The sequence below is a fragment of the Thermobia domestica genome, chromosome 1 (assembly GCF_964235325.1).
Source record: "Thermobia domestica chromosome 1, izTheDome1.hap1.1, whole genome shotgun sequence".
NCBI classification, from domain to species: Eukaryota; Metazoa; Arthropoda; class Insecta; order Zygentoma; family Lepismatidae; genus Thermobia; species Thermobia domestica.
Window position 1 is genome coordinate 295,957,330 of NC_137454.1, and position 27,030 is coordinate 295,984,359.

The following is a 27,030-nucleotide window of genomic DNA, read 5'->3' on the forward strand; positions in this document are numbered from 1 at the left end:
ATTCTGGAGAATTCGAACACATGCATCAACAATAGGCTGACACGGGGTTTGCATAACTGATCGAACGCTCCGTGAGTTGCCAAACACACCGTTTGTCCCGTGTGGAAGTAACTTTTTTCCTACACCTTATTTATATCGATGCCAAAGTATAAATAAGGTGTTGGCACCGTCTGGCATCACTTCCATGTTACCCTTGTTGCATAATTAGAGATTAGTAATATACATTACTATTACTATAATATTCTTATAAAGTTTTATTTTTTTTCCTGTCCGTCTCACTTGTAAGTTTGAGCACCTTCTGTTCTTTCAGTATGAGATCCTTCTTACAGTGTGTATATGTGTCTAATACATAAATAATAATTTATGGGTGTACATTGGTTTTATGTATGATAAATAATAAAGGTAAATTTCCACATTTAATATGACACTTTCAAGGTATAATTATTTTTTATCCTGTTCGGTTCACAAATTAAAGTATCATTACAGTAAATATGCAGATCCATGGAGTAACGAAGATAACAAGCTTTCATAAGTCGCACTGGTTCAAAAGTTTTCGGACATCCTGTAGTAATTGTTTAAGCAAGCTTTTTTACTAGCTAGTGTACAATAAACAAAACATTGAAATATGCTAGCAACTTAGAATATTAAACGGCTTTATTGTGGAGCAATGCTTTCATTGATCAATAGATCAAAACATACACTTTATATAAATCTTTAACGGTACAACAGCAGCATACGAGTTTTTACCCGAACAGAGCATATTGTACTAATGTCCCAAGCCTTTCATATATTAATTCAATAATATAGAAGACCCCTATTTGCTACAGAACGAATAGTTCTGCTCTTGCCTTACTGTATTCATGCATTTGAACATTTTTCATGAGTTTACATAACTTTGTATTACTTCAGTCTGGGAGTAAATTTTCTCCTTGACCATCTTTAGCAACCAACGTTAAAATGATCTGACATTTTACGATGATCCTAGTCCTCGGAAAACATGTTAACTTCATCACAATTAAGACTCACAGAATGGGTTGTTTTTATTCATAATGTTAAATATGTTTTAATTCCTTATATTAACATTAAAAAAAAAAAAAAGTCATTTAACACTAAATGAAGTAACTTTGTTTTATTTTCCTCTGTGCACTGCTTTCTCTAGCCAGCAACTTGTACTGAGAATCAGTCGTCGTAACGCCACAAATGAACTTGTTCAAAGATCGTACGTTATTAATATATTCCACTAAAGAGCCAGATTCTTACTTAGGCTGTTACGTAGTTCTTGCCTTACATGGTGTAGGTGATTTATACTCAAGATTTCCCTGGACTCTCCTAGGTTCAACGCTAACATTAATGCCTGAAATACAAGAAGAGGAAGGGTTAGTATACAGCACACTGACAAGCAAAACGAAATAACTTTATATATTTCAAAGAATATGTGACAGAAATAATTCTTTAACCACAATTACATCTTGCATGTAAACTAAATTTACAGAAAACACAAACAGTAAAGTTATAACTTAATATATGAACTTAAGAGAGATCTTGCAGGTGTATCTGCTGTCAATATTGGATTTCGAGTTTTAAAATGAAAACAACAGAAATTTACGTACTAAATTTAAGTGCTTTAACCATCTGTATTAAAATTAAGCGATATATATATATATATATATATATATCAACAGTGTTCATATTCGTGAGTCTATAATCCATTAATTGACTTCTGTTCCCTGAAATAACACAAATAACTTACTGACTTGTGTTACTTGTTAAAGCTTACAAATATATATATATATATATACTACGGACAATAAAGAAACATGACCACATTTCTTCATTTTGATCTATTGGGCTGAACGGGTACTGACGTCAATACTGATGGTCGTACTTCAAGTCGCAACGCAATCCACGAGGATCAACGAATTGTGTAATCAACTGTTTTCGCCTAGTTTTACTTAAACGTCCATTATAAATGGAAATAAAACCAGTTTTTAGAGATTCTGCTACCTAACAGAAATAGAAAATACTCGAATACTTCAGGATATATATTCAGATCTTCAATATAAGAGGGTAATTTAGATATAAGTGCCAACACTACTATAATTCAACTGCCGTTTATCCGGGAGATAAATGACGAATTATTGTGTTCTGGGCAACGTAGCGATTGTGTCGAAGTGTTCGTGTACTTGGTGTGTCTGTGTGGTCAGTGAATGTAGCACCGTTCTAAACAATGTCTATCCGTACAGAACAGCGTGTTTTCATCAAGTTTTAGGTGGCACAAAGTCGAAATACACGTCAGATCCACAAAGAATTACGAAAGGCATGTGGTAAAAGTGCTGTCTTATAGGACGTTGCGAATGGGATGCGGTATTCGAAGCGGGACGCCAGTCAGCAGACAACATAATATGGCCCGTATTCAAACGACTGCAGATCATCATGTGGAGGATTTGCGAACATTGCTCGAAAATGATCGGCTGAAATGGCAAATAAACTGAATATTTCACCTGCGTTTGTGTACCTCATACTAACACACAATTTCGGGATGCGTAAGACTGCAACCAGGTTACAATTTCAACGTTATGCGCACGAAGGTGTTGATTTTCTGTACCGCATTATTGCGATTAACGAAACATGCGAGAGATCCTACGAACCAGAATTGAAACGCCAGTCCATTGTTAATACTATAAAATATGTATTAATATGGATAGTACAACACGAAATGAATTTATTGTAATTCTGCCAAACACAAGCAGTGAATACCGTCATAATTTGTCGCACGTAAAATGTATTATACATTCTAATAAAATTGACTCTAGCCGTTTTCTTTTTCTTTAAGAACAGTGTAATTTCCTATAAACTTCTCGAGAACTCACCATAAGCATACCATCATATCAACACGAATTAAAATCGAAATGTCAGTTCAGTGAATGGCGCTACCTGGCGTTCCAATGACCAAAGGAGTTCAAACAAGAGTCAGTACACGTTAAAGTCATAATAGTAATATTCTATGACCACGAAGGCATTATCCTCTCACATCAAGTGTGACCACGAGTTACCGTAAATGCTGTGTTTTAAGACTTGTACTTGAGTCACAATTTGCTGCCAGCACGGCGACGCAAACCACATCTGCAGTGTCAGGCATAGAAGTGTCTAATAACATTGAAAAAGGTACTTTGTAGACGCTTGGAGGGAGCTGGAATCGAACTAAGAACCCGAGCCAGAGATGAACCACCGGGGCCCTACAAAGGAATAGTATCATGTGTAGGGCCTACAATAGAACATGAATGCTTAAATGATATTTTAAGTAGGAATATGGCTTTAAATATACGTACAAAATTTAATAAAACCCACTGAGCTTTTTTTTTTTTTTTTTTTTTTTTTTTTAAATAGAAAACTGGGTTTTTCATGACCCTGATACATGGACTCGAAGAACTAAAACTTTCGGTTTTAAAAACTTATTTTGCACCACCTTTTTTTTATCACGTCTGATAAAGTATTGTAAAGAAATGGACTGAGAAGAGAGTCAGTCCGAACTACAGTAAGGTAATATTTTACTTCTGACGCAAGTATTTCAAAAAATGTAAGTTTAGCAATGAGCATTTTATTTTCTTCCACCATACCTTCATACGATCTGATAGCTCGTAGAGCTCAGAATCTTCTTATCCTTCCTACCACGTTTAATATACAACAGAATGTACAGAGAAATGTCCATGGCTCGTTGCACAACACTATTACTTTCAAGCTAACAAAACAGAACTTCACTGGAATATTTTCTGAGTCTCTATTGGAATATATTCAGCACGGCGTGCAGGAACATGCTTTAAAAAGTTATGCAGAGTTCTTAGAAAATCAATGATTCTCCAGTTCGTTACCTCAAATGCTCCACGTAAAGTAAGTAATTTACAGCTTCCTATATAGTGTTGCAGTATCATTTATGACGTCTTAATACCTGACTTGGGAAATATGCAGAAATGTAAATTTTGTATTAGGGTCATCCATTGAAATCTGAACACTCTTTTTTAAGTTCAACAGCGAAAGTGTCTCTTTGAAAGCGATTAAAAGGACAGAAGCTGTAGAATTTCCTAAAACACCCATGTCAAATAATTCATGCAAACTTACTCTTTCACGGTACTCCAGAATTGCAAGGTTTGAGTACAAAACCTCGCGTCCCAAAATCTCGCCTGCCAAAACCTCGCGGTCCTGATCTCCGGACACAGAATCTCGCCTGGTCCAAACTGCGCGGGATGTAATCTTGCTTGGGAAGAAATGTCGTTAGTATAAAACCTCGTCACGACGATTTCTTCGATGTAGAATGCTCTATATATTGCTATATGTATATATTTTGTAATAACACATAATTGCATTAAAATAATGACAAGAAAATATTCTAACGCGTGCTTTGAAAATCTATCCTATATAAAAATGAAAATGACTATGTTTGTGACATCATACCTCTTGAGCCACCCGACCGATCTCGATCAAATTTTCAACATAGATTAGGTTCAGGCCTGGGATGTCTTTTGTGATTTCACTTTGACGGCATAATGAAGTGGAGGGGGAGATATATAATAATAAATGAAACCTAATAACTCTTGAACCACGAGACCAATCTCGATCGAATTTGCCAGACAGATCAGATTACCGCCTGGTATGGTTTTTATCATTTCACTTTGAGGAGAAGGGGGAAACATATAGAAATACATAAAAATTAAAGTGGATGCGTTTGTGACTTAATAACTCTTGAACTACCCGACCGGTCTCGATCAAATTTTCAATATAGATGGAGTTTGAGCCTGGGATTGTTTTTATTTCACTTTGACGGTGATTTTACGAAAACAAAATCGAATACTATTTGTGAAAGCATGAAATAATATCTGAGTTTTTACGTCCCACGATTATGTCCTGTAGGTTAGAGGAGACGTAGATGAGCAGGATGAAGGAAATAATGGAATGAAGAAAGTAAGAAAAAACGATAATACTCCAGGAAAATCCACACACACGATATTTTGTATTATCTTATTATTATTATTATTATTATTATTATTTGTAATATACAATTGCATATTAAGAAACTCATTGGGTAAATTTTAAGGAAAGGATTCATTCCGCAAATTTTTGGTCCGTGAGGTTTTGACCAGGCGAGATTTTGTCCGGCGAGGTTTTGGCCACGCGAGATTTTGGGAGGCGATGTTTCGGCCGCGAGATTTTGTCCGTATCCCGAATTGCACATTTATGTCTTCTTCAACACCTGAATTATAGATATCACATTAACTTGACACCTAGTTTTCTGTTCCAAGCGCTGCTATCGGCTGAAGGAATTCCAATCCCTTTCTCTCGCTTAGCAACAGCTGAACCCTTATTGGCTCAGCGCGTGGATGTGCCGAGGGTGTGAGCTTTAGTTCGTATTTTTGCCACGGATCGACATTTTGGCAGCACAATAATTCACTTCTAAAGTATGGTGATAACACATAAAATAAGTATATGTTATTTTGTCACGTTGAAGCTGCAATCTCACTATCTGGGCACATAAGCGATACTTTCACATTTAATAGCAGTGTGCATTGATTTACATGATTACTCTTTAAATACACCATAATAATTCTGTTTTTATAATGGTATTTTTCACTTAGAATCCTTGTAAACTACTTTGTTTCGTCCTCGAGCTCATATCCAATTGCACTGTAGAATCCACATTTGAGTATACATCACCACCAGAAACCTTTAAGTTATGTACAGATGAGGTACATATAGGATGACACTTCAACTTAGAAGGTACTAGCTTGTTTTCTTTATTCAAAAAGGCGTAATACTGAAATGGACCTTTCATGTAATTTACTACCGCTTGTAGTCGTATGTTGCTGAACGAAAAGATGTTCCAGCAAATGTTACAAAGAGAGAGAGGGGAAAAAATCACCTGGCACTTCACGAATCTACGATGCAGAAATATCGAACAACCACGAAGGACTGAACGTGGTTTTGGAATACTTGGAAACTAACATGCTTGTTATCTGCTCAGGAACATACGACCCAACTATCACCGAATACCACAAGTACAACGTTTCTTCACTTTCGATCCTGCCTACCTTAAACAACCACGCTAAAGTAGCACAAAGCTGTTACTCTGCACTCCACCCTTCTCGATTGCCTTTCTATACAATATGCTGTTGTAAATAAAAGTCTCTCGCACACGATTGCATTAAAATATTGTTCTTCAGCATGTATCTCCACCTCGTTCCACTGTATAAATCAACTTGGATTTGCTACTTCTTTTTCTATTTGGGACATAGACAGTTTTTGTGTTTAGTTTCCAAGATAAGAAATGCAAATGCCGAACTAAATGAAATAACCAATGACACATGATCGCATGCTTAATACACGATAATAAAAGGTATACACTCATTCTTAGGCTGCTATTTATTCTTCGGAATTTCTTGTAACAGTACCTTTATTACCTCGTATTAACTATTAGGTTCGCACATTTGGCAATTTACAAAATTCTATTTTTCAGTAAGGAATACTATCGCGAAAGTAAACTAAATTCCCACGCAGAAAACGAACGGAGAACAGTTTACTCCTGAGAAAAATAAGATCGTTTCTCGGAACATTATTTACAGAAAGAAGTTAATCATTCCAAATTTGTCGTTTCACAAATCCTGAAGGCACCTTACGGTTATTGGCAGACGGAAACTAATTGCTTAATATTTATGCTCCTCATTAATGTTATTAGTTTAACGTTCCACAAACGAGATAGCAATTACTGATTTAATGCTATAAAAGCAAAAGAAATGTGAATACGGGGAGAAACGGAAGGTCTTCGGAAACCCTGCTGCTCGGTGTTTATTTCCCACAAATCCCAAATTGTGCACCAATGCACAGTGGTTCAGAACGAGCAAAAGCCTGGCCAAAACCTATAACCATTTATAACAATGTACAAAATGCTTCTAATGCCTCAAATATGTGAAAATTGTATATTTATAGTACTAAGAATTAACGAACACGTTCATCGTTCGGTTGCACTAGCCTTATGTGCAGGAGAGAGTTAGTAGGAAATGTTTGTAAATACTGATAAAGTACTGCGTATTGGTATGTATTACGTCAGTACACTCACATAAAAATCTGCACTACACTCATAGATACAAGTCTTCATTACACTCACACACATAAATGAAAACGAGAATTAATTTTGTAAACCACATTTGTACGTCAATCATCTCTTGTCACTGTCAATATCGCTGAATAAAAATGGAATGCTTTCATTCTTTTGTTTGCTGGACGCCGCGTTGGCTCCTTCTGCTCCACGCTCCGACGTCTTTAACAGCAGTCGTCCTTCATGTGACAAGCAGCGTCTTTTCTTCCCGGTAGCCATGTGCCTAATACGCGAAAGAAAGGGATCAGAAGTAATAAGGAGCATATGCAGCGTATCCTGATTCGTAATAGTGCGAGAGAATTTGCGTGAGTGATCTTTCCGCAATGTTCGTAAGTCTTTATTCCGTCCCTCTTGTGCCTCTTCAGAAAGCTGACCTGTTGGTAAAATGGCATTCTGTAGCCGATCCGTGAACAAGAATTTTATGGACACTAGCAGACACATAGAACCAACTGTAAATATGAACAAAGAGTTTGTCTCCAGTGCATAACTGTCAAAAGCATTGGAATCAATATCAAGACCAGAATTGATTTCAGATAGTATCACCGAAAAACGTGTAATCAGTTGTTCAGAATTCCCCATTATTTGCGATGATCGGTGTGAGTCCGCAAAACATCTAGCAGTGTTCCCATCCTTGCTTGTTTCACTGTCTTCTGCTTTGGGTCTATCACATTAAGGCCTATTTTTGCTCTAAACTGCTTCCGAATTTCATGTTTTCGTGATTTCAATAGTTCCTTGTGCTTCTTTCGAACTTGCCATGTCTTAAAATCGAGTCTATATGCAATATAAAGGAGGCACTCAAAATATCGTATGTACTCATGTAACACTGACAGTCCAAAGAGAAATGTGGATGCGTCTATGTCTTTCATAGAAACTCTCTCTAAATCGTTCATTTCTTTGGAAGGTGCTTTGCAAATATAACATTTTTGAAGAGATTTGTTGTTAAGGAGTGCATTACAACTTTTCCATCTACCATAGTGAAAATGAGCTCGTGATGCACATAAAATTGGATTCCACTGACATTCACAGTTGATAGGTGAGCTTGAATCTGCTATTCGATGCACTGGACTCGTTCAACTTTTTTTCTACAATAAAGCTTGCGATTTACTTTCTGCACTAACATCTGAAACAGTAATACTCTCATCTGACGGGTAACAACTTTCTTAGCCTCGAGTAATTGGTGATAACTTGGATAAATGTCTGCGTTGCGTGTTTTGACACCAAGCAGTAGACAGTTGTATTGGCTTTTGGTTAACTTACGATCGAGAAGCAATGCAAGCGCCTCTTCTTTGGTGCATGGTTTGAGTAAAATGCTCTGGTCCTTTGCGCTCATAAACGCTTGTCTCATCTTACGAACTCTAGTCGAAGTTGTTTCTGTCACCTCACGAAGTACTTTTTCTGCATCTTGTTGTTCTGATACCCGAAGCCTCATTTTGGCAACAAAAGTGAGTTCCGACGTACTTGCAGATATACGTAAATTTTCCACTTTCTTCCGTTTAGTTCTGTCAATAGATTCTCTGAAATCCTTCGATAAACTACCGCCAAGATTTGATCGACGTTCCATCTGTCTCCGGAATTTAAATGTTAGTTCTTCATCAAGCCATTCTGTATGTGTCTTTAGGAAATGTCATGATTTTCCACTCTTATACAGTTTTTGGTACACTTTGCTGCAAAACCTAGAAATAATTCGTCGAATGTCTTTACTAACGTGGGCTGGGTGATCACCAAGGTCCAATTACGTCAAAACCCAAGTCTGGGCATGCTGTGTTTGTTCCCTTTTACAACGTCCTTACATTTCTCTCATTTTCGCATTGACGTGGATGCGTCTCAGCATCATTATGAACTATAGATGTCTTGCACGTAAAAAGTAGGAATAATTAATTACAGTGTCCTGTCACCACACACAATCACAAAGGAACACGTATTCACGAATTCGCACATATTCGCACCTAAACTTCCTGAAAAACAATTCATCATGGATTATTCTTTCAGGCCATTTCAATAACTCTGCTGGGGAACGCTAGGCACTATATTAAATCTCTGTAGTTTTGTGGACCTTTTGCTAAAGCAAATTAGATTTTGTCACATTAACATATTTTGTTCGAGGAAACGTAGATATGGAAGATACTGCAGAGCCACTTTGGACAGTTGCAATGCTTGAGAAGCATATTTGTACCATATACAACAAATGTTTCTTGTAACCACATATTCTCAGATACCAAGCCATGAACTTGAATGACAAATACTCTATTTGGCAGCTATTTCACAGATATGTCCATAATGGTTAACTTTCACCCTTTCTAACTCACACGTTATATGTTATTCGTGTTCATTATTTGTATATAATAAGCTATGGATATTTCGTAACCCATAAACTAAACCAGTGTCCTTCTAACGCAATTTTCAAAAATTGGGTTTTGGCCAGCTTTTTGCTCGTCCTGAACCACTGTGCAATGGCTTGAACGCAGAAACTCAGGCCCCATAAGCCAACGCTCTACCGACTACGCCACCGAATTTGTTTAAGTTAGTATTAACATGTACAATATTCAAACTCGCAATCTGATATATGATCAATTGCTTGAATCAGTTTCCTTCATTCAATGTAACAAACATCAGATAAGAAGAAACCGTTTTGCTTCCTTAGTTCCAAAACCTAAAGATTTTGGCGGAAAACAGGATATAGAACAGCAAAATACTATGAACATCATGGAGATCCCCTTTTGTAAATAAAGAAACCGTCTTTGTAACGTATTTTTAGAGAGAGGATGCCAACAGGGATGTCTGCATGGAGGGCACACCTTCCAACCTCCAGAACAGTTTCTGTACCCGCTCTCTCAAAAGTTGCATTCCAGTTACAAAATATTTTTTTACACCTCTTGTCTGAAAAGATTTTGTTTTATAAAACTTCGAACCTTTCGTATCAGCATTTAAAAATCACACAAAAACTTGCTCAAAGAACGACTAAAGAGAGAGAGAGAGAGAGACATTGAAACTTTATTTGAACTCGTGTGCCATAAATATTGTTGGCATATTGGTGATCGTTTTTAATGTCAGAATAATTTTGAAATAAGAGTAAACAATATATTTTTTTTTTTAGAAAGATTATGAGACAAATCATCTCAATCAAATCATTACAAATGTATAATTATTGATGGAAAATTATTAAATGTGTACTTATAAATGTATAAAAATAAATATTGCATTGCAAGCATAAAGTACAAAGTATAGTTTGGTACCTATACACATATCCCATAGTTAAGGATCAAGAGACAGATTAAATTAGTCCGGCTATCCATTAAGTTCACCAATGCATACGCTGATGCGCAACTATCTCAGCTATTTTCGTAAACACATATGTATTTCCGAAATAAACCTCTTTGCGAATTAAAATACATTGCAATCGAAACAAGGAAAGTCAAATGCGAGTAATTGTATTCCAAAAGCCTTTCATTTATTATAAGCTTCCCTCACTTAATGCAGGACAGAAAACTGTAATAAAATCGAAACTAGTAGCAACGAAAAAGGAAAAATGTTGGGAATCATGCGTGCGTCGAAAATGAATTTTGCATTGGATTGTTGATCCAACTGCATTTTGTGGATGATTCACCAATATGATATTCCATTGCACAAGCGAAAGCAAATGATAATGCGCATAACTACAGAACAAGTTTCTTATACATTATTAATGAAAAACGAAGATAAGTTTCTAAGTTTGAATTTGCCAATTAGAAAATAAGGACTCCACTACATCTAAGATAGTCTTAAAATTTTCATGCTTTTAAAATATTTTCAGCAAGTGAAATTCTCTGACATTTTCCGGTTTTCCAGGTTTATCGCCACCCTGCTATGAATGCATATGTGATTTCATAATATTACTTTCTAGTCACAATAAATGTTTTTTCAATTTTGAACTCCAAAAGTTTAATGCTTTTTAGACAACCTAATATCTTGATATTTTAGTAGACATTCTTCATAAAATCCTGTAATTATCTTCCTTTTACCTAGTTTCTCCTTTGGTACTTGATAATGATTGGAGCAAAAGTAGATTAAGTAAACTAAAAATCACATTTTAATTAATAGAACTGTGATTTTACTTTACAACTATAACACACTTTTCGGAAAATTTAAACCACGGACAGTTTTTAACTGTTTGTTTTACGCAAAACACTTCAGAAATTGCAGACTTTCTGATTGACCATCAACTTACCTTAGCTTTAGCCAAATAAGATATCCGAATCAACACCTGGTGATCACTTTTCGATGATTTGTAGAGGTCACTGATTTGGAGGCAAAGATAGTCCTTGAGATAATCCAAGAATTTTTTACTTGTACTTGCTAATACCAGTGAATTATTTACATTATGGAATGTCACAGTCGTGGTATTTCTTTTTATTGACAAAACAAAGTTACTGTCACCAGATTCGCCTGTTTCAGGAGTTTTGCTTTTCAAAAGAAGAGAACGTATGCGAGTCATTGTTGTTTGTTTCATCAAACGAAAAACATATTTAAAGTCGCTTGACTGTAAAGAATTTCGTATACGTGGCTCTGGTACGCAACCTTTACGCGCTGAAGTCTTTTCGAAAAAGGATTTCGTGTCCTCTCCTTGATCTGTGTAAATAGGACCATCTGAAGTGGCTTGCTTTGCTTTTACTGTAAGAAAATGAGACACATCTAGTATTTTCTTTCCTATACTAAATGCTTGGACCGAACTGATTTCTGCATTTTGGTTTCCTACCCGTGTATGCCGTAGCGAAGTCACTAATGAGCATTGAACTTCTACTGGGAAATCCAACTGATGAATGTCTACAGGTAAAACATAAACAAAAGGAGAATTTTGTCTGAATGGTGTACCCATCTTAATGAGTCTCGAACTACACTTACAGCTGGATCTTATTTCTACATGCATCAACCACAACGGAGGACTGAATTCTTCAACTGAATTATTCATTATATTTAAGTGAAGCAAATAATTAGTAGAAGAATTAGGATCATTTTGTATTGACAGTTCAACATCAAATAACTTCTCCACTTCTTCCCTTCTCAATATAATCGATAGTTCCTTCAATATTTTATCCTCATACGCAAGATCTACATCTAACCGACGTAATTCATCAGCATTTTGTTGCATTTTCTGTAGAATCACTGCGATGTCAACTTCGTTCTCCATTACCTATAATGCGTATTTAATTTTTCTTACAGAAGATATTCATGTCCACCTCTTTACCAAAAGATTTATTTGTATTGTTCACACACTTCTACGGTCGTTTTCGATCCATGATTCATAGGTTGAATCTTGCATTACCTGCAATAAATGCGAAGCAATTATAATCACACAAATAACAAAATTGTTGCATATGTTTACTATGAACTCAACATAAAAAGTAAGACAAACACAAGTACATAGAAAAGAGTGAAAATCCAGCGCGACTTCACTGATGAGAAATTTTGAGGGTCGTTGTTGCTCAGTTGTTGAGTGTTCAATTCTGCTGCGTGGAGTCCCTGGTTCAATCTCGCGCCAAGTGGGTTTTGTGGTGGACTGCGTGGATTTGTAGGGGGTTTCTTTCGTTTAATCCTAGTTTCTCATTCCACCACCATTTCATTCATTGTCATTATCACAGTCTTTTTAATCTACCCGGCATATTTGTGGGACGTAGAACTGAAAGATTTCATTTCATTTTTAGGTAAGATTTTACCTCTAACACCTTAGCATTCAAATACATACAAAAGTACTTTGTTGTCCCCTAGTATGCTTCTTAATTTGACATATCGTAATTACTTAAAGATACAAAAAAAAGATGAAAGATATTTTCAAGTATTCACGGATATAATGTGATAACTCTTACTCTTACTTTTAAAGTGCCTTGGGAATCCTAACTGGATGAACATATTCCCGGTGATTTCGGCAACCAATTCTGATGCTTTCGACAGCCAAACACTAATGCAGAGCTGACTTCACGAATATTTTTTACATTTTTTCGAAGAAAATATTAAAATTAGCAAAGTTTTTGGAATGTCAAAATATACGAAACGTGTATTAAAAAAGTAATATCTTAGATTGTTCGTATATTGGTACGGCTAAGTTGTAAATTAGTGGATGTAACAATCATCAACATTTCAACAAATTATTACTAGTTTCAGGTTGTTTTTTTTTTGGGGGGGAAGGGGGTTGAAGAAAGACAACACACTGTTTTTGGGGGGTGTAAGTTGAGAAAACTAAAAATACTTGTAAAGTTGGGATGTGTGTGTGGGGGGAGGGTGTTTGTTGACGAAGACTACAGGATTGGTAGCTGAAATAATACCAAGAATATAATAATCCAATTAAAATTCCTCTAGAGCACATAATAGGTGGGTGTTACTTATACTTTCCATATATTATTTGACAGATGGTAGGTAACAGGGTTGGCTGGTTTAAACCAGCTGTTTAAAAAAAGAAAAAAACGAAAAGTGCTTTAAATCATGTTAACCTCATGGTGACGTTTCCACATATCAAAACACTTGCATTAGTTTTATCTCCTTTTCACCTTTTAATCAAGGCGTCCTATGTTCAATTCTCTGTCGAACTACAACCCTTTTTTCAAGTGTAAACCAAGTAGCGGTTCGGATGTCACTTTAAGCGAAAATCTTCTTGATAACCACGGTATTACATAAGGATGTTAATCCTAACATACGAAAAGAAACCATATAACGTTTACTCCATAGGATGGTGGTCCAAATAGAGCAAACATTATATTATATAGTCGTAAATAGGACGTTTGCTCGAGCGTTGACGATGAAACAAGTTATCCGAAGAAAGCTCCTTTCAACGCCAACTACACCTAAGCAAAAATTCTACGTACAACTTTTAGAGACACAAAAGATTCAACATCATATTTCCGAAAATTAACAAATTACACAAATAATGAGTAAAAAGTAAATTTTGCACCATGTACTCAAATAGACAACCACGAGGCATAGGAGATGACATGCACAATCGCAGAAAATACTCGTCAATTGATTCGGAAATTTTAATTATATTGATACTTACATAGCTTTAAATTGGGAGATAACAATGATGATAATTATGTATATGGATGTTTCTTATAATGTGAAAAATAATTCGATTCGACTAATTGCAAAACATAATCACACAGTGTCTTGTTGCAGCAGGGTAGTAGAAGCTGTTACATATTCGTCTCTTCGGCGCCTAGTAGTTTGTATCCCGCTAAATCCCTTCAGCTCTCGCTGTTCGCGTGGGTTTCACGCGTTAAGTGACGTAAGAGCGGACAGAGCTGTGATTGGCTGAAGAAGTGCTGATCAAGGTCACTCCACCCACATGCATCCGCTGAGTGAGAACACACACACACTCACACATAGAAACGTCGTCTGCTAGTATATGCTAGTCCTTTTAAATTAAAAAGAGAATTAAACTGCTTGAGCTGCATATTACCAAAATGATGAATAAATGAGTTTATGACAACCAAATTGTTATTTCTACTGCCTTCAGTGGCTGTTGTTTTATAAAGAAGCCAAAGTTGCTTAAATGTATTGATAGAAATTGGCAAAAATTTATCGAATGTCTATGCATCTTCCAACATTAGTTTGGATTGGACTTTAATTTTATTGAATGATATCTACATACTAAATTTGTAATTTAAACCTCAATTTTAGCGTACTGATTATGATACGTTAACCTTAAAATTTTATATGCAAAGCAATAGTAGGATTTTCACGTTATTACTTTGCATTTAAAGTAATAACGGGATTTTCCCGATGGCTAAGGCGGGAGTTTCCCGATTTAAGAAATTTACTGACCGAACTTCTTTAGGCTTACGTGTCCACTTCCAGCATAATCCCGTTATTGCATAATAACACCAAGGCGAAACAAACTTATTTCTGTCCAGATGAAATATAAATACATAGAGCAAATTATTTAAACACACATACACACACACACACACACACACACACACACAAAAAAAAAACTGGTTTAAAGCAAAAAAAAACTTCTTTTTTCTTTTTTTTATGGTTTTCGCCAACCCTGGTAGGTAACATTAGCAATATCAAATGAAAAAGGAAAAATGTACTAACCTTACAGGGTTAATTGATTTAAATCAAAGTGACTTAAATTGAGTTTTTAAAACAAAGATTTAAATAAAGTTTATTTTACTTAAAACAGAAATAAAATACAGCGTTTCTGGTCATTCTTGGACACTAATCAATACCAATATGAAACTAGCATATTAATCCGTATTATTGTGATAGTCGGATCTTAAAAATTCTTAAACATGCACGTTTAAACACAACATCTAATTTTTTGGATTAAACTTAATGCCCCATGAATTTTTGACAATGTACTGTATTTAACTTAATAATTTCATACTGTATAGGAGACTTGAGGAAAAAACTTGAATTTATTTATCATTCAATACATTTCATAGCCTTTTTACCAGAATTGAAATGTCTACATATATATCACGACATGAACAGTTTGAAATGAATTTTTGAACATAGTACCTACATCAATCTTAGATTTTATAATGTTTTTGATTAAAAAACGTACCATAAAGAAGAAGGGGGCATTCACAATTCATACCAAAAAAGAAAGTCTAACGACCCTCTTAAGTTAGGAGGATGAAACTTGATATATAAGCACAACATTAAAAGTAATTTGACACGTGTCCCAGTTCTTTAAAAAATTCCACTTCTAAGAGGAAATATGTTCCACATTCAAATCAACGTGTCCGCCTTATGACGAGAAAACGGCTTAACCGTTTGAAATGCATTTTTGAACATGGCACTTGACTCGGGCCGGGATTTTATCATGTCACTTTCATAAATATGTGCTCCAAGACAGGGAGAGGTATTTAAAATGTATGCTAAAAATAGAATATCTCACGAGTCCCTTACTTTGGAAGATGACACTTCGCGGTACACACTTTTTTTTTTATTAGAAATAAGTGGACACGTGCCTCAGTATTTAGAAAATTCAGCTTTTCTTAGGTAACGGAAGAAGCAATTTCTATAACTTTTTTCTTAATACATTAAAATATCTTTCTCATAATCACGAAAAGCACTGACCTTTTCGAAATGAATTTTTAAAGATAGGTAGCACTTGGCTCGAGCTGGGTATTTATTACGTCATTTTTATTAAAATGTGTATCCTAAGGAGGAAGTGGGAGTTCCTCATTGAAAATAAGTGGACATGTATACCAAAAACGGTGGAACCGTTTAAATGAAATTTTAAACACACTTAATACTTGGATTGACCTATATGTTTATCGTTAGTCCCACAGATTTTTATTTATTCTAGTCTGACGTTACACAATTATAAACTGTGGCTATGAGAGACGTGATGAGATGGGTGATAATAGTGGAATGACAAGTCAGAGGAAACGGGAGAACCCAGAGCAAAAACTACTCACACGGTGTTTGTCCACCACAAAGCCCATTTGGAAAATGCTTATGCCAAGTTTCATTCCAATATCTAAAGTAGCTAGAAGAGAAAATATATTTCTCAGTCGTGTTTGACAATATAATTCGAGGTATCTCAGAAAATCGAAGCCAGTAACAACATTCTTACCTTTCTAACGTATCACGCATTACACTCAAATTACCATTCGCTAGTAAAAATGCACCAAATCGACATAAATAGCAGCTAAAACAACACTTACTTCCCTTGTTTAGCTCAGAACTAAATCATATAAAATTTTCTGGATGTATGGACGGGAATAGGGAAAGAGGAAGGGGAAAAGTGTTATAATGTTCATTTCTTAATATATGCGCATCAACTTGGACCTTAAATATTGACCAACAATACTGATAAACTTTTTTTTTTTTTTTTTTTTTTTTTCACTGTTGCAAAGCAAAAACACAAATATTTCTACGCTACTCCATAGCTTCGTTTCAAGCGCAAACTTCAGTTTCCTGAAAAATCGATTTCAACAGCACTAATAACTATCATTATTTGAATTATTAAAATGATACGTGGAAACACTAATTGCGTCTCTAAAACTTTTACTGAACAGTTTGAGCCACTTAAGCTGTGGCCTTGTTCACAATAAGACCGAATCACTTTATACACTCAATTTGCACTTCTAGTGCAAAGGTTCATAGTTGGAAAGAGATCTCTTGTTAAATTGTTGTTTATGTAGAAAAGATTTTCTGCGACGATACGAACTATATATGATCATTAAGAAACACTTAAATTCAAGTTTGTTGAAAATTATCCTAACACTTTGAATGAGGCAACTGAATTACTGTAGCTGCCATATTCAAAGTGTTTGTGTTAATTGTCAAAAAAACTTGATTTAAGCGTTTCTTAATGATTACGTAATTAATAAGTTGATATATTAACTTTAAAAAAATTTAGACATGTTTAATGTGAAACAGTTATCTTAAGAATAGAAGAAGCATAGCTTAAAAGAAATTCACATATTTCGTTAGTGTCTAGAGGACTTTCACGGTGTTATTGTTAAATTGCCATCTCTTTCACAAAGAAATTCCTGTAAAAAAAATTCTACATCGACTATCAGCTTAATAAGAGGTCTCTTTCCAAATAATGAACCCTTGACTAAAAGTGCAAATTTTGTACATAAAATGATTCGATCTTAATGTAAGTAAATTTCCTGATGAATATGGTCATAGCTTAAGTGGCCGAAACCATCCAGTAGAAACCTTACAAATATCAACAGAATTAGTGCTTCCACTCATCATTTTAATAATTTGATCAAAAATGCGTCAATTTCAATAAATATCATAATTCAGTTTCGATTGTCAAAAATTTATTTGTGCATTATTTTTAGTGTACTCGGCTCAGACAATTTAATTCCTTTTTATTTTTAAAAGGCTGCTATTTTTTAAACAAACAGTGTATCTTATCGTTGTACTTCCTCGCAACGGATGTATATTAGCAACGAGGTAAGCGAAGCAGCCGACGGCCTTGGCAACCAATGGCAGCCAATCACAGTCCTATCTGTGATTACGTCACTCTGGTAGGCGGGATTCACGTGAACAGCGAGAGCAAGGAGGAAACTGCGTGACGTAGCATTCATTCGGCGCCAATTTATTGAAACTAAAAGACGCATTTTACACTTGCTGCAACAAAAGTGCATATCAAAATGTACAATCGTGAATATCTATGCATATTTTCACATATAGGGAACATCCACATTATTTGCTGTCAAAATATTATCTATCATTTATAAAGATATGTAAGTATCCTAATTATTATAAAATATAAGCTTCAATTATGCCTATCTTGGACGTCATTTCGACCTGTAGTTAGTCGTCACATGTGCGTTCATTTTGTTGTGCATGGTGCAATATATTGATATAATCGAATTCTTGGAGTGTCTAGTTGATTTTCAGGTTAAATGATGCTGAATTTTTATCTTAATCGTAAGTTTAATGCTGTTATTTGAATTTTCGCCTATGTGTGGTTAGCGGTGAAAGAAGCTATTACAACAACTTGTTTCGTCGTTAACGCTCGGGTGAAAAGTTCGATTAATGACTATCTATTGTAATGTTTGCTCTACTTGGATTATCATCCTATGGAGTAAACATCACACGATTAAGTTTTTGTATTCCTCCTTGCGTACAACCGTGAACAACACGAACATTCTTTTCTGATGTAATTTTGAATTGTTTAGCAATTAGTGCAGTTTCAATCTCCTCCTAGTCAAATAAAACCTTACTACAGTTTATTGTCCACGAAAAAAAAAAAAAAAAAAAAAAAATCTGTAACTTTCTGGCCCTCAATTTTCCATAATCCTCCTTGCGTACAACAGTGAGCAACACCAACATTCTTTTCTGATCGTAATTTTTGAACTACTTAGCGATTGGTGCAGTTTCAATCTACTGCTAATCAAATAAACTCTTACTACCAACTTTCTGGTCCTCAATTTTTCAAGCTGTTTCCTCCACAGCACTAATGAAGTTGGTACATTTATATGATCCTTAAGAAAACCAAATTTGAAATCTTTATTGAATATGCCAATGAGTTTACATGGAACTGTGAAGTCCGTTAAATTTTCAAACTCTTTTACGGAAGAGTTGGTATTGAGTTCTCTATTTGTACTCGAACCATTAATTAATTCAATAACTCTGATCTTATATCGTGCGGGTCCATCACGTGTTCCAACTGAATGCTACTCTCTTTTCCTTCATTATTTAATTGTTCATTGAATCTCCCTTCATTTACCGTTTTTATCCTATCATTGTCGAATTCTGAATCCGTAAGATTATTGTTTACTACTGGAGTAGACGTACCCGGAGGAAACTACTCATATTAAAATAGTACCATTGGAAACTCTTAGATTAACCTGAGGCTTACATACATCATTGTGCAATACTACTACTTTCTCACTGTATAAACATTTGTTCAATAATTGCCCGAGGGTTCCTCTGACTTCTCTAAATCATTAACCCTTACTTCGTTAGAATTAATGTGTAATATATTCAGAGGATTTTGTTCTTTTAGAATAATATTGGTTACTTGTGTACTACCTTTGTTAAGTTCTCCGTGTTTGACAAAAGAACAATATATATCAATTCTCTATTGGACGTAAAACCAACTTTTCAGAACGTGTAGCACCCCTTGATGTACTTTCTTCGAATCTTTTTTTCCTGATTCTTATCAATCTTGTGTATGTCCTTGAAGACCTTGTATCTAAGTTACAAGATTGTAACTTAGAATTTATCTTTTCATTATTATTTTTATTTCTTTCATTTTATTATTTTATTTTTTTAATTTGCAGCCGGGAATATCTCGCAAACTTAAAAAACAGCGAATACTTCAGGAATAAAATATGGTTTAAAGATCGTAGAAATATACAAAAACACTATCCTTATATAAAAATTATTTCAACGATACACTTTTGTTCTTGTATGTTTATCAGACCACTTGCTCTTGTGTCCAGCGCTATACAGGTATCACACAAAGAAATATTTCAATGCGGTTAAAGAACATCTGGGAGATAAAGAAAAGGGATTAAGAAAACACATCAAGTTTGTCACGACATCTGCAAAATACCAAGCACAAAAATAAGGAGTGCAAGCGCTTCACAAGAGTGTGTCACACACAAAAAGGAACATTTCCGAATTATACTATATAAGAACAAAAAATTCAACATTAAATTTAGATAAGGAAATTCCGATAAGGGTTGGAATAACATTATTAACAGAATTTTGGATCGAAAATTATATTTTAAAAAATTAAAAAATATTAAAAATTAAAAAAGAAAAAAAAGGATACCTCAATTAATATCTGGTACAACATATTTTTTTTTAACACAAGACAGAGTACAACATGGCGGATTTTGAGCAGCCGTAGAAGTAACAAAGATTCATCTATTACATCGGCACTTAGTATCAGGTGTAAGTGCCATAGGTGTCGTCAACATAATCTGTAAAATTTGGATGTGAGAAGAAATATTGGAAGTGGACTGAGTGAGATATAAACTTTTTTTTTCTTAAAGACAGTTTACGTTCTTAGCATAGAGGAATACCTTAGAAAGGGTAATTCTTAAAATTTTATTGGTGAAATTCAAATTAGTGTCTTGCGAACGCTTCTGATCGACCAATTACGTTATTAGTGGAGTGAAATAAAACAGCTGAAACAATTAGAACTGAAAAGAAATGATTTTTAATTTTAATCAGCTACATAAGATGCCGGTTACTGCTCATGAAGAATACTTAGGTAAAAGGAAAATTTTAGAAAAGTACTGGAAGTAAGATAATGAAGAACGGGATACAGTTTAAAAAAAAAAAATATTCGGAAGCCATCAATAACTTTTTGCCGAAACGCTCACTTTTAAATGATTTTGAATGCTTTTCAGGTAAGTATTTTTTAAATGAATAATATACAAATATATACTATAACAATTAGGAAATTTAAAGACAATAATTCACGATCGATCAATTTATTTCTACAATAGAAGAAACTGATCAGAATATGTAGTTCTGCAAGCAACGAGATGTCCTAAGGAATGCATAGCGAAAATATTGACAATTGGTCTTTGAAATGTGTGCGTCGAATTGTAATTAAAAAAAAAAAATCATCCGAAGCTTTTGCTCTTCAGGCTAAGAGAGACGGATGATTAAGGTAAGTGAATAATGATGGAAGAATTGGTAGAATGAAAAAGTGATAGGAAACGGGAGCATCCCGAGAATACCCACGGACACGATGTTGTTCACTACAAATTAACTTGGGCGGGGATCGAACTAGGGATCCCATGCAGCAGGGGTAAACACTCTTCTACTGAGCCACCATGTCCCCCACGTCGAATTGTGATATGAGTGTTTCTGTGTGAGTACATTTTTTCTGATCAATTGAAATGCATCCTATCACGCAAAGGTAGATCCAGATTACCACTTTGTAAATAGCTTTCGGAAGATGTTACTATCGATGTGTCTTCCAAGCTGCAGATTAACGAATTTCGGAATAAGAGATATCACTGCACAATGACTATTTTCTGCGTAAAATTGACTATCATTGACGTACAAAGTTGTTCTATAGTCGTCTTTTTATTTTTACTAGGTATGCCTCTAGGGTTTTGCTTTGTGACTCATCGGGAAGTGTAGGAATAAATCCAGGCAACCAGCAATGAGGGTTAGGGCGCTATTTACAGAAAAGTTTTAAAAATAATTTACAAGGCATACCGAATCACGGCAGTAAAGCTGTGCATAAAATTAGAGGACCCAACGCGATAAGGGGAACATTACTTGGAAAGTGAATCTGACTTTAAAATCCCTTCGGACATTTATGTAAGAAATTAGGGAGTTTATAAGGTCTGTAATTACTACTTCTTATAATGAATTACTTGGTAATTACACTTACATTATGTAGTTACGGTACTGATGAATAATACAAACCAGAGGTTTGCAAAATTAATATGTGAAATATGTCATATTACAACAAAAGAGTATTACATAAGTGGCTGCTTTTTTTAGGTGGGATACTTTTAAGATAAATAATAGTGAAGAAATCACACAACAAAAATCAACACCATCTACGATGAATCTTTCACAAGAAAACAATTTCAGAGTGTTTTACTCCTTTCTCCTTAGAAGTATTTTTGATATCAAAGATAGGAATGTTAGCGTCCTTGTTACTTCCAAAATTTATAGAGAAATGTGTTATATCATAGCTAAATAGTACTGCATAAATAATTATGCAGGAATCTTACATGCTTAAGTAATGCTGAAGATATAACAAAAATATACGTACAAAAATATTGGCATGAACAATGCAATAGTCTAAACGAAACGAACATGTTCAAATTTGGAAAGTAGAGTGTATTGATTACAAGAAAAAGAATAGTAGCGTTACAGACACTTATCTTTGAAGGCAAGAAACACAAAATTCGTCTGTAAATATATACATACCGTGAACAACTGCAATTATCTTTCAAAGCCAGTTTGTAGTGACTTATAAACACAAGTTAGTGAATGTTGCTTTTTTTTTTTTTTTTTTTTTAAAGAATATTCATCGTTGCTTCATACTTGATTCCTACAGACGAACTCTCGCGCGGTTCCACCACCACCTCATTCCTTCCAACTGCGATATAAATCTAGCTAGCGGTGACCACCTAATATAAGTTGCAGCGTAGTTCTTCCTACAAAAACTACTTAGTTCCTCCGTAGTTGTCGTTATAGCCATAATTACTTTGGTAACATAATGCACTAAAGTCAAAGTTAATGCACTAAACTAGCAGAGAAGAGAAAGCAGGCAAAAGTGCGTTGGCTACAAAATCTAACTACATGTAACTACACAAAATTTCGTTGACATCAGTCAAGAAACTGCCAAATTTTCAGAACAAACAAACACGATTTTTGAAAGCTAAAATTGATTAACTTGAAGATAATAGTAAAAATAAAAACATTCGGACATGAATTAGGGCATCAACGAATTTAAGAAAGGCTATGAACTTCGCGCTTATAAATTAAAGAAAGCCGACGGAACAATTCTGACACAAATAGCATTTTGAATAGATGAAAAGATTTCTTTGACGATTTTCTTATCATGCAGCTAAAAACTATTGTTCGTGAAAGGCATACGGCGAAACTGTATAGGCACACAGACATTCAAGATATTAAAGAAACACAAACCTCACAGGCTGTACACGAAATTCCGGTTGAGTTAATTTTAGATGGACGGAAAAAATCGTGGAATAAGATACACAAACTCATTCTCTTTGACCCGAAGGAGAAGGAATTGCCACAAGAGTGGAAAGAATCAATGTTCCAACTCACAAGAAAGGCACCAAAAACTGATTATAATAATTAACGAGGTATCTTACAAAATCCTCTCAAACATTCTGTTAGCAAGATTGGCCCATACGGAGATGAAATTATTAAGACTATCAATGCGGATATAGCTGAAATTGATGAACTATCGACCAGATATTTATCATTTTCAAATACTAGAAAAGAAATGGGAATACACTACCCCAGTACACCAATTATTAATTGATTTTAGACTTCAGAAAGGCCTACGACTCGGTTAAGAGGGAAACATTGTACATTCTTACAGAATTTGGAATACCGATAAAGCTAGTTAGATTAATTAAGACATGAATCCCAAATTAAAGTACGAATAGAGTTTGCACGTAGAGAATGGCCTGAAAAGGGAGATGAGTCGTCTTCATTGTTACTCAACTTTATTCTGGAGTATGCTATAAAGGAATTATCAAAGAAAGCAACCAAAACTTGGAACTGAATGATATATACCAGGTTATAGTGTATGCTGACGATGTAAATTTGATAGGGGATAAAGAAGGACAACACAGAGAAATGCAAAGTTGTATTAAATGCTTGCAGGAACATGGGTTTACACGCAAATAAGAGAAAAAAATGCACAGTAACTCGCGCGAATCATAATACTGTGAATCATGGATATGACGAAATATCAAATGATACTTTCGACAAAGTGGATACTTTTATATATCTATCAAAACCATATCCACAAAGAAAAATAATGTCGAGTAAAAGCAGAAAATTCGTGTTATTCAGTTTCGTCTTCGTGAATGTTGTCGAGGAATTTGAAGCTTAAAATATATAAAACAATAAGCATGCCTGTTGTGCTATATGGTTGCGAAATATAGTCGCTTACTCTAAAGCAAGAACACAAACTGAAATAATTTAAGAACAAAATTCCGATGCGAATAATTGGACTCAAAAAGAACGGGAATGGCAAGAACTTCATAATGACTCGAAATTATTCCTCAGAACATTTCCTGAAACCATTATGAAGACCCAGGCGTACACGGAAGACATATTAAGATGGATCTCGCAGAAATGGGAATTCAAATTAGAAACTGGATACAGTTGGCTAAGGACAGAAGTCAGTGGAAGGTTTGGTGATGAAAGCGGAATTGAATCTCCGGGTTTCATAGGCCATACAGTAAGTGCAAGTTAATCTGAACCGAATAAGGCAATGCTAAGAATATAAGACTCAAACATCTACTTGGGTTCGTTCTTAATCAGCAGCTTTGGTTCTAAGTTATTACTTTACAAGGACCTTAAGAATTAATTTCATTGATGTTACTTTCTCAAAGCAAGTTATTACTTTAGACAAGTTATTCAGTATTGATTTGGCCATTCGATTCTTTGATTTGGTTGATTTTGAGAATGCATTTGTTCCACTCGTAACGTCTCTATAATCGTTCATGCATAATGGAATTACGGATTTTGTCTGCACACATGTGTCACAGTTATTTGCTATAACTAGGCGCTCGTGAAAAGAGGATGGCGAGGTTTCTATAATAGAGTCAAACCCTATTAAAATCTTATCAAGAGGTATGAGTTTATTTATTTATTTTATCACATTTTCAAAAGTGAAACTGAAAGATAGTCAAGGAACTAATTCATAAGTTGTATCACAGAGCAAGATCTGGAGTACCTGTCCCTCAACTCAGTGAGCTCTTATACAAACATAGATTACAATACTACGCAATAGATTGTGGGATATACTATGTCATTTTCGCAACTTTTTTTTTAGCTAGTAGTCACGAAATACCTTTCTCACTAAATGATAATCAGATGCATCAGTGTCGTCTCCAAATAATGACACAAATTTGTACTGTTATGATACAATTGATTTTGCGTGATGATTTTATATTCCTTAGTGAACGTATATAATATTTGTTAACTTGAAAATCATCCGTTGTTTAAATTATTGTAAATAGTTATTAATATTTGAGCGAAAAAAAAAAAAAATCAAGCACAAATAATGATGTCCTAGAAAAAGTAATTTTCCTACTCTTCAATGTGACCGATGGGTTTTTGTTTTTTGTGCAAGTAAGTGTGTGTGTTTTGCTGTCACATATCCTTTTTAAGATCACTGTAACGTATGCTGTAGATCTCTATAGATCTGAGAAAAAGTTTAAACAATTTGACTTTTTGACCTTGAGAGTGATCAAAGACGACTGAGTAACAATTTCCAACACTCGACTATTTGTATTCGATGTAGTAAAGTATATTTTACAACTATAGAATTACAAATGTTCCAATCTTAGTGATTTTATGAGATATCAGGTTTTACTTGCACTATCTTAGTTTTTGCGCATACCCTCCGACACACCTCCTTGTGGACATCCCCTAGCACGGCTTCCTCTGCTGTGCTCCTGCCCCGACTCGGGTTAGATAGCATTCTCGTTTTTAGTGGTTACGTAACCCAACTTGGTTTGTGCTTTCTGCATAGTCGATTTCATAGCATGTCGGAACGCCTACTTATACTCATCAGTGGAAGTTCTCGTAAAGTGAATCTGCACGTTTGAATGAACTCCTACCATAGGAAAGAACTTCTAAGACGCTGTGAGTGAATTTCGTAATGAAACAATTGCAGATAACAGGACTAGAGTAGCACGTCATTTCCAGTGCTTATCAGTTTGCACGCATATTATAAATCTGCATGTATTTGGACAAGTGCCAAAGTAATAAACAGTAACTGTTTAGAGAGGGAGGGCCAAAACTGGCAAAAGAACAGGATGATTTACAGGAGAGGTGAGTTGATAGTGGTGACTGGCAATTGATAAAAATGTTAACTAATTTAGCTCTAGATTACCGCACTTGAATTTAGTGACTTATGTGGGAAAAGAAAGTGAACTATTAGTAATGAAGGCAGCAAACGTGCCCTGCGGGGCTCTAGCCAGCCTTGCGTTGCAGATGCTTGCTTCGGAATACTATATGAAATAAATATTGGTAACCTAATTTAACGCATGGAACCATAAAACGATCGAATCTGAGTAGAGTATCACAAGAAAATTAGAACAAATGCCGTAATAACTGTCGAGAACGTCTTAGATCATGCAAATCAAGAAAAGGGAAAGAAAACTGCTTTTTCCACCTGACGGACTATTCTTAATCTGCACGTAATAATGATTTTCTCTATGTTAGTAGTAAAGAAAAAAGTCGTAATTCTTGAATTAATGTATAGATGCCTTAACTGCAATAACAGAAAGGAGAAAAAAATTGATATCAATATGTGTTGGTTATTATTCATAAGTTTAGTATTACATCCGAATCACAACATACCATAAATTTATATTCCCGCAGTTCCTTACTTTCTTCTTTCTCTCTCTCTCAAAATTATAATGCTCCAGGAACTCATCTACTGAGCAATCCAGTTGGTAAAATGGTTTTTAATAATAATAATAATAAATTTTATTGCAGAAACATCTGAGAACATCAGATGTATTACAATCGTCAGAAATAGAAGTTGAAATTTTTAGGGTTACATATATAACATAACATAATATACCATAATATAAACAAAGATTACTGGATAACAGACGCAAATATTTTAACTATCAATTTTGAGTTCAAAAAATTCTTCAACACTATATATACAATTATTAATAAGTAATTTCTGTACTTCTTTTTTAAAAGCCAGAAATGGAAGTTCTCTTAGA

The 27,030-nt window shown here is 34.8% G+C and overlaps 2 protein-coding genes across 2 annotated transcripts in view; one reads left to right on the forward strand and one right to left on the reverse strand.

Moving 5' to 3' along the window:
• Positions 1 to 1,090: 1,090 nt before the first annotated feature.
• On the reverse strand, positions 1,091 to 26,780 carry LOC145661557 (uncharacterized). The gene is made up of 3 exons (XM_081726878.1): positions 26,654 to 26,780; positions 11,349 to 12,443; positions 1,091 to 1,354 (listed from the first exon to the last, which is right to left on the reverse strand). The coding sequence occupies exons 2-3, from the start codon at positions 12,306 to 12,308 to the stop codon at positions 1,241 to 1,243; spliced, it is 1,074 nt and encodes a 357-aa protein (XP_081583004.1). The 5' UTR covers positions 12,309 to 12,443; positions 26,654 to 26,780; the 3' UTR covers positions 1,091 to 1,240.
• The window catches only part of LOC145661541 (type II inositol 1,4,5-trisphosphate 5-phosphatase-like), a gene marked incomplete at its 3' end in the record, with an annotated part of 133,813 nt that continues 124,974 nt past the window's right edge, over positions 18,192 to 27,030 (forward strand). The window contains 1 exon segment of the mRNA XM_081726874.1: positions 18,192 to 18,330.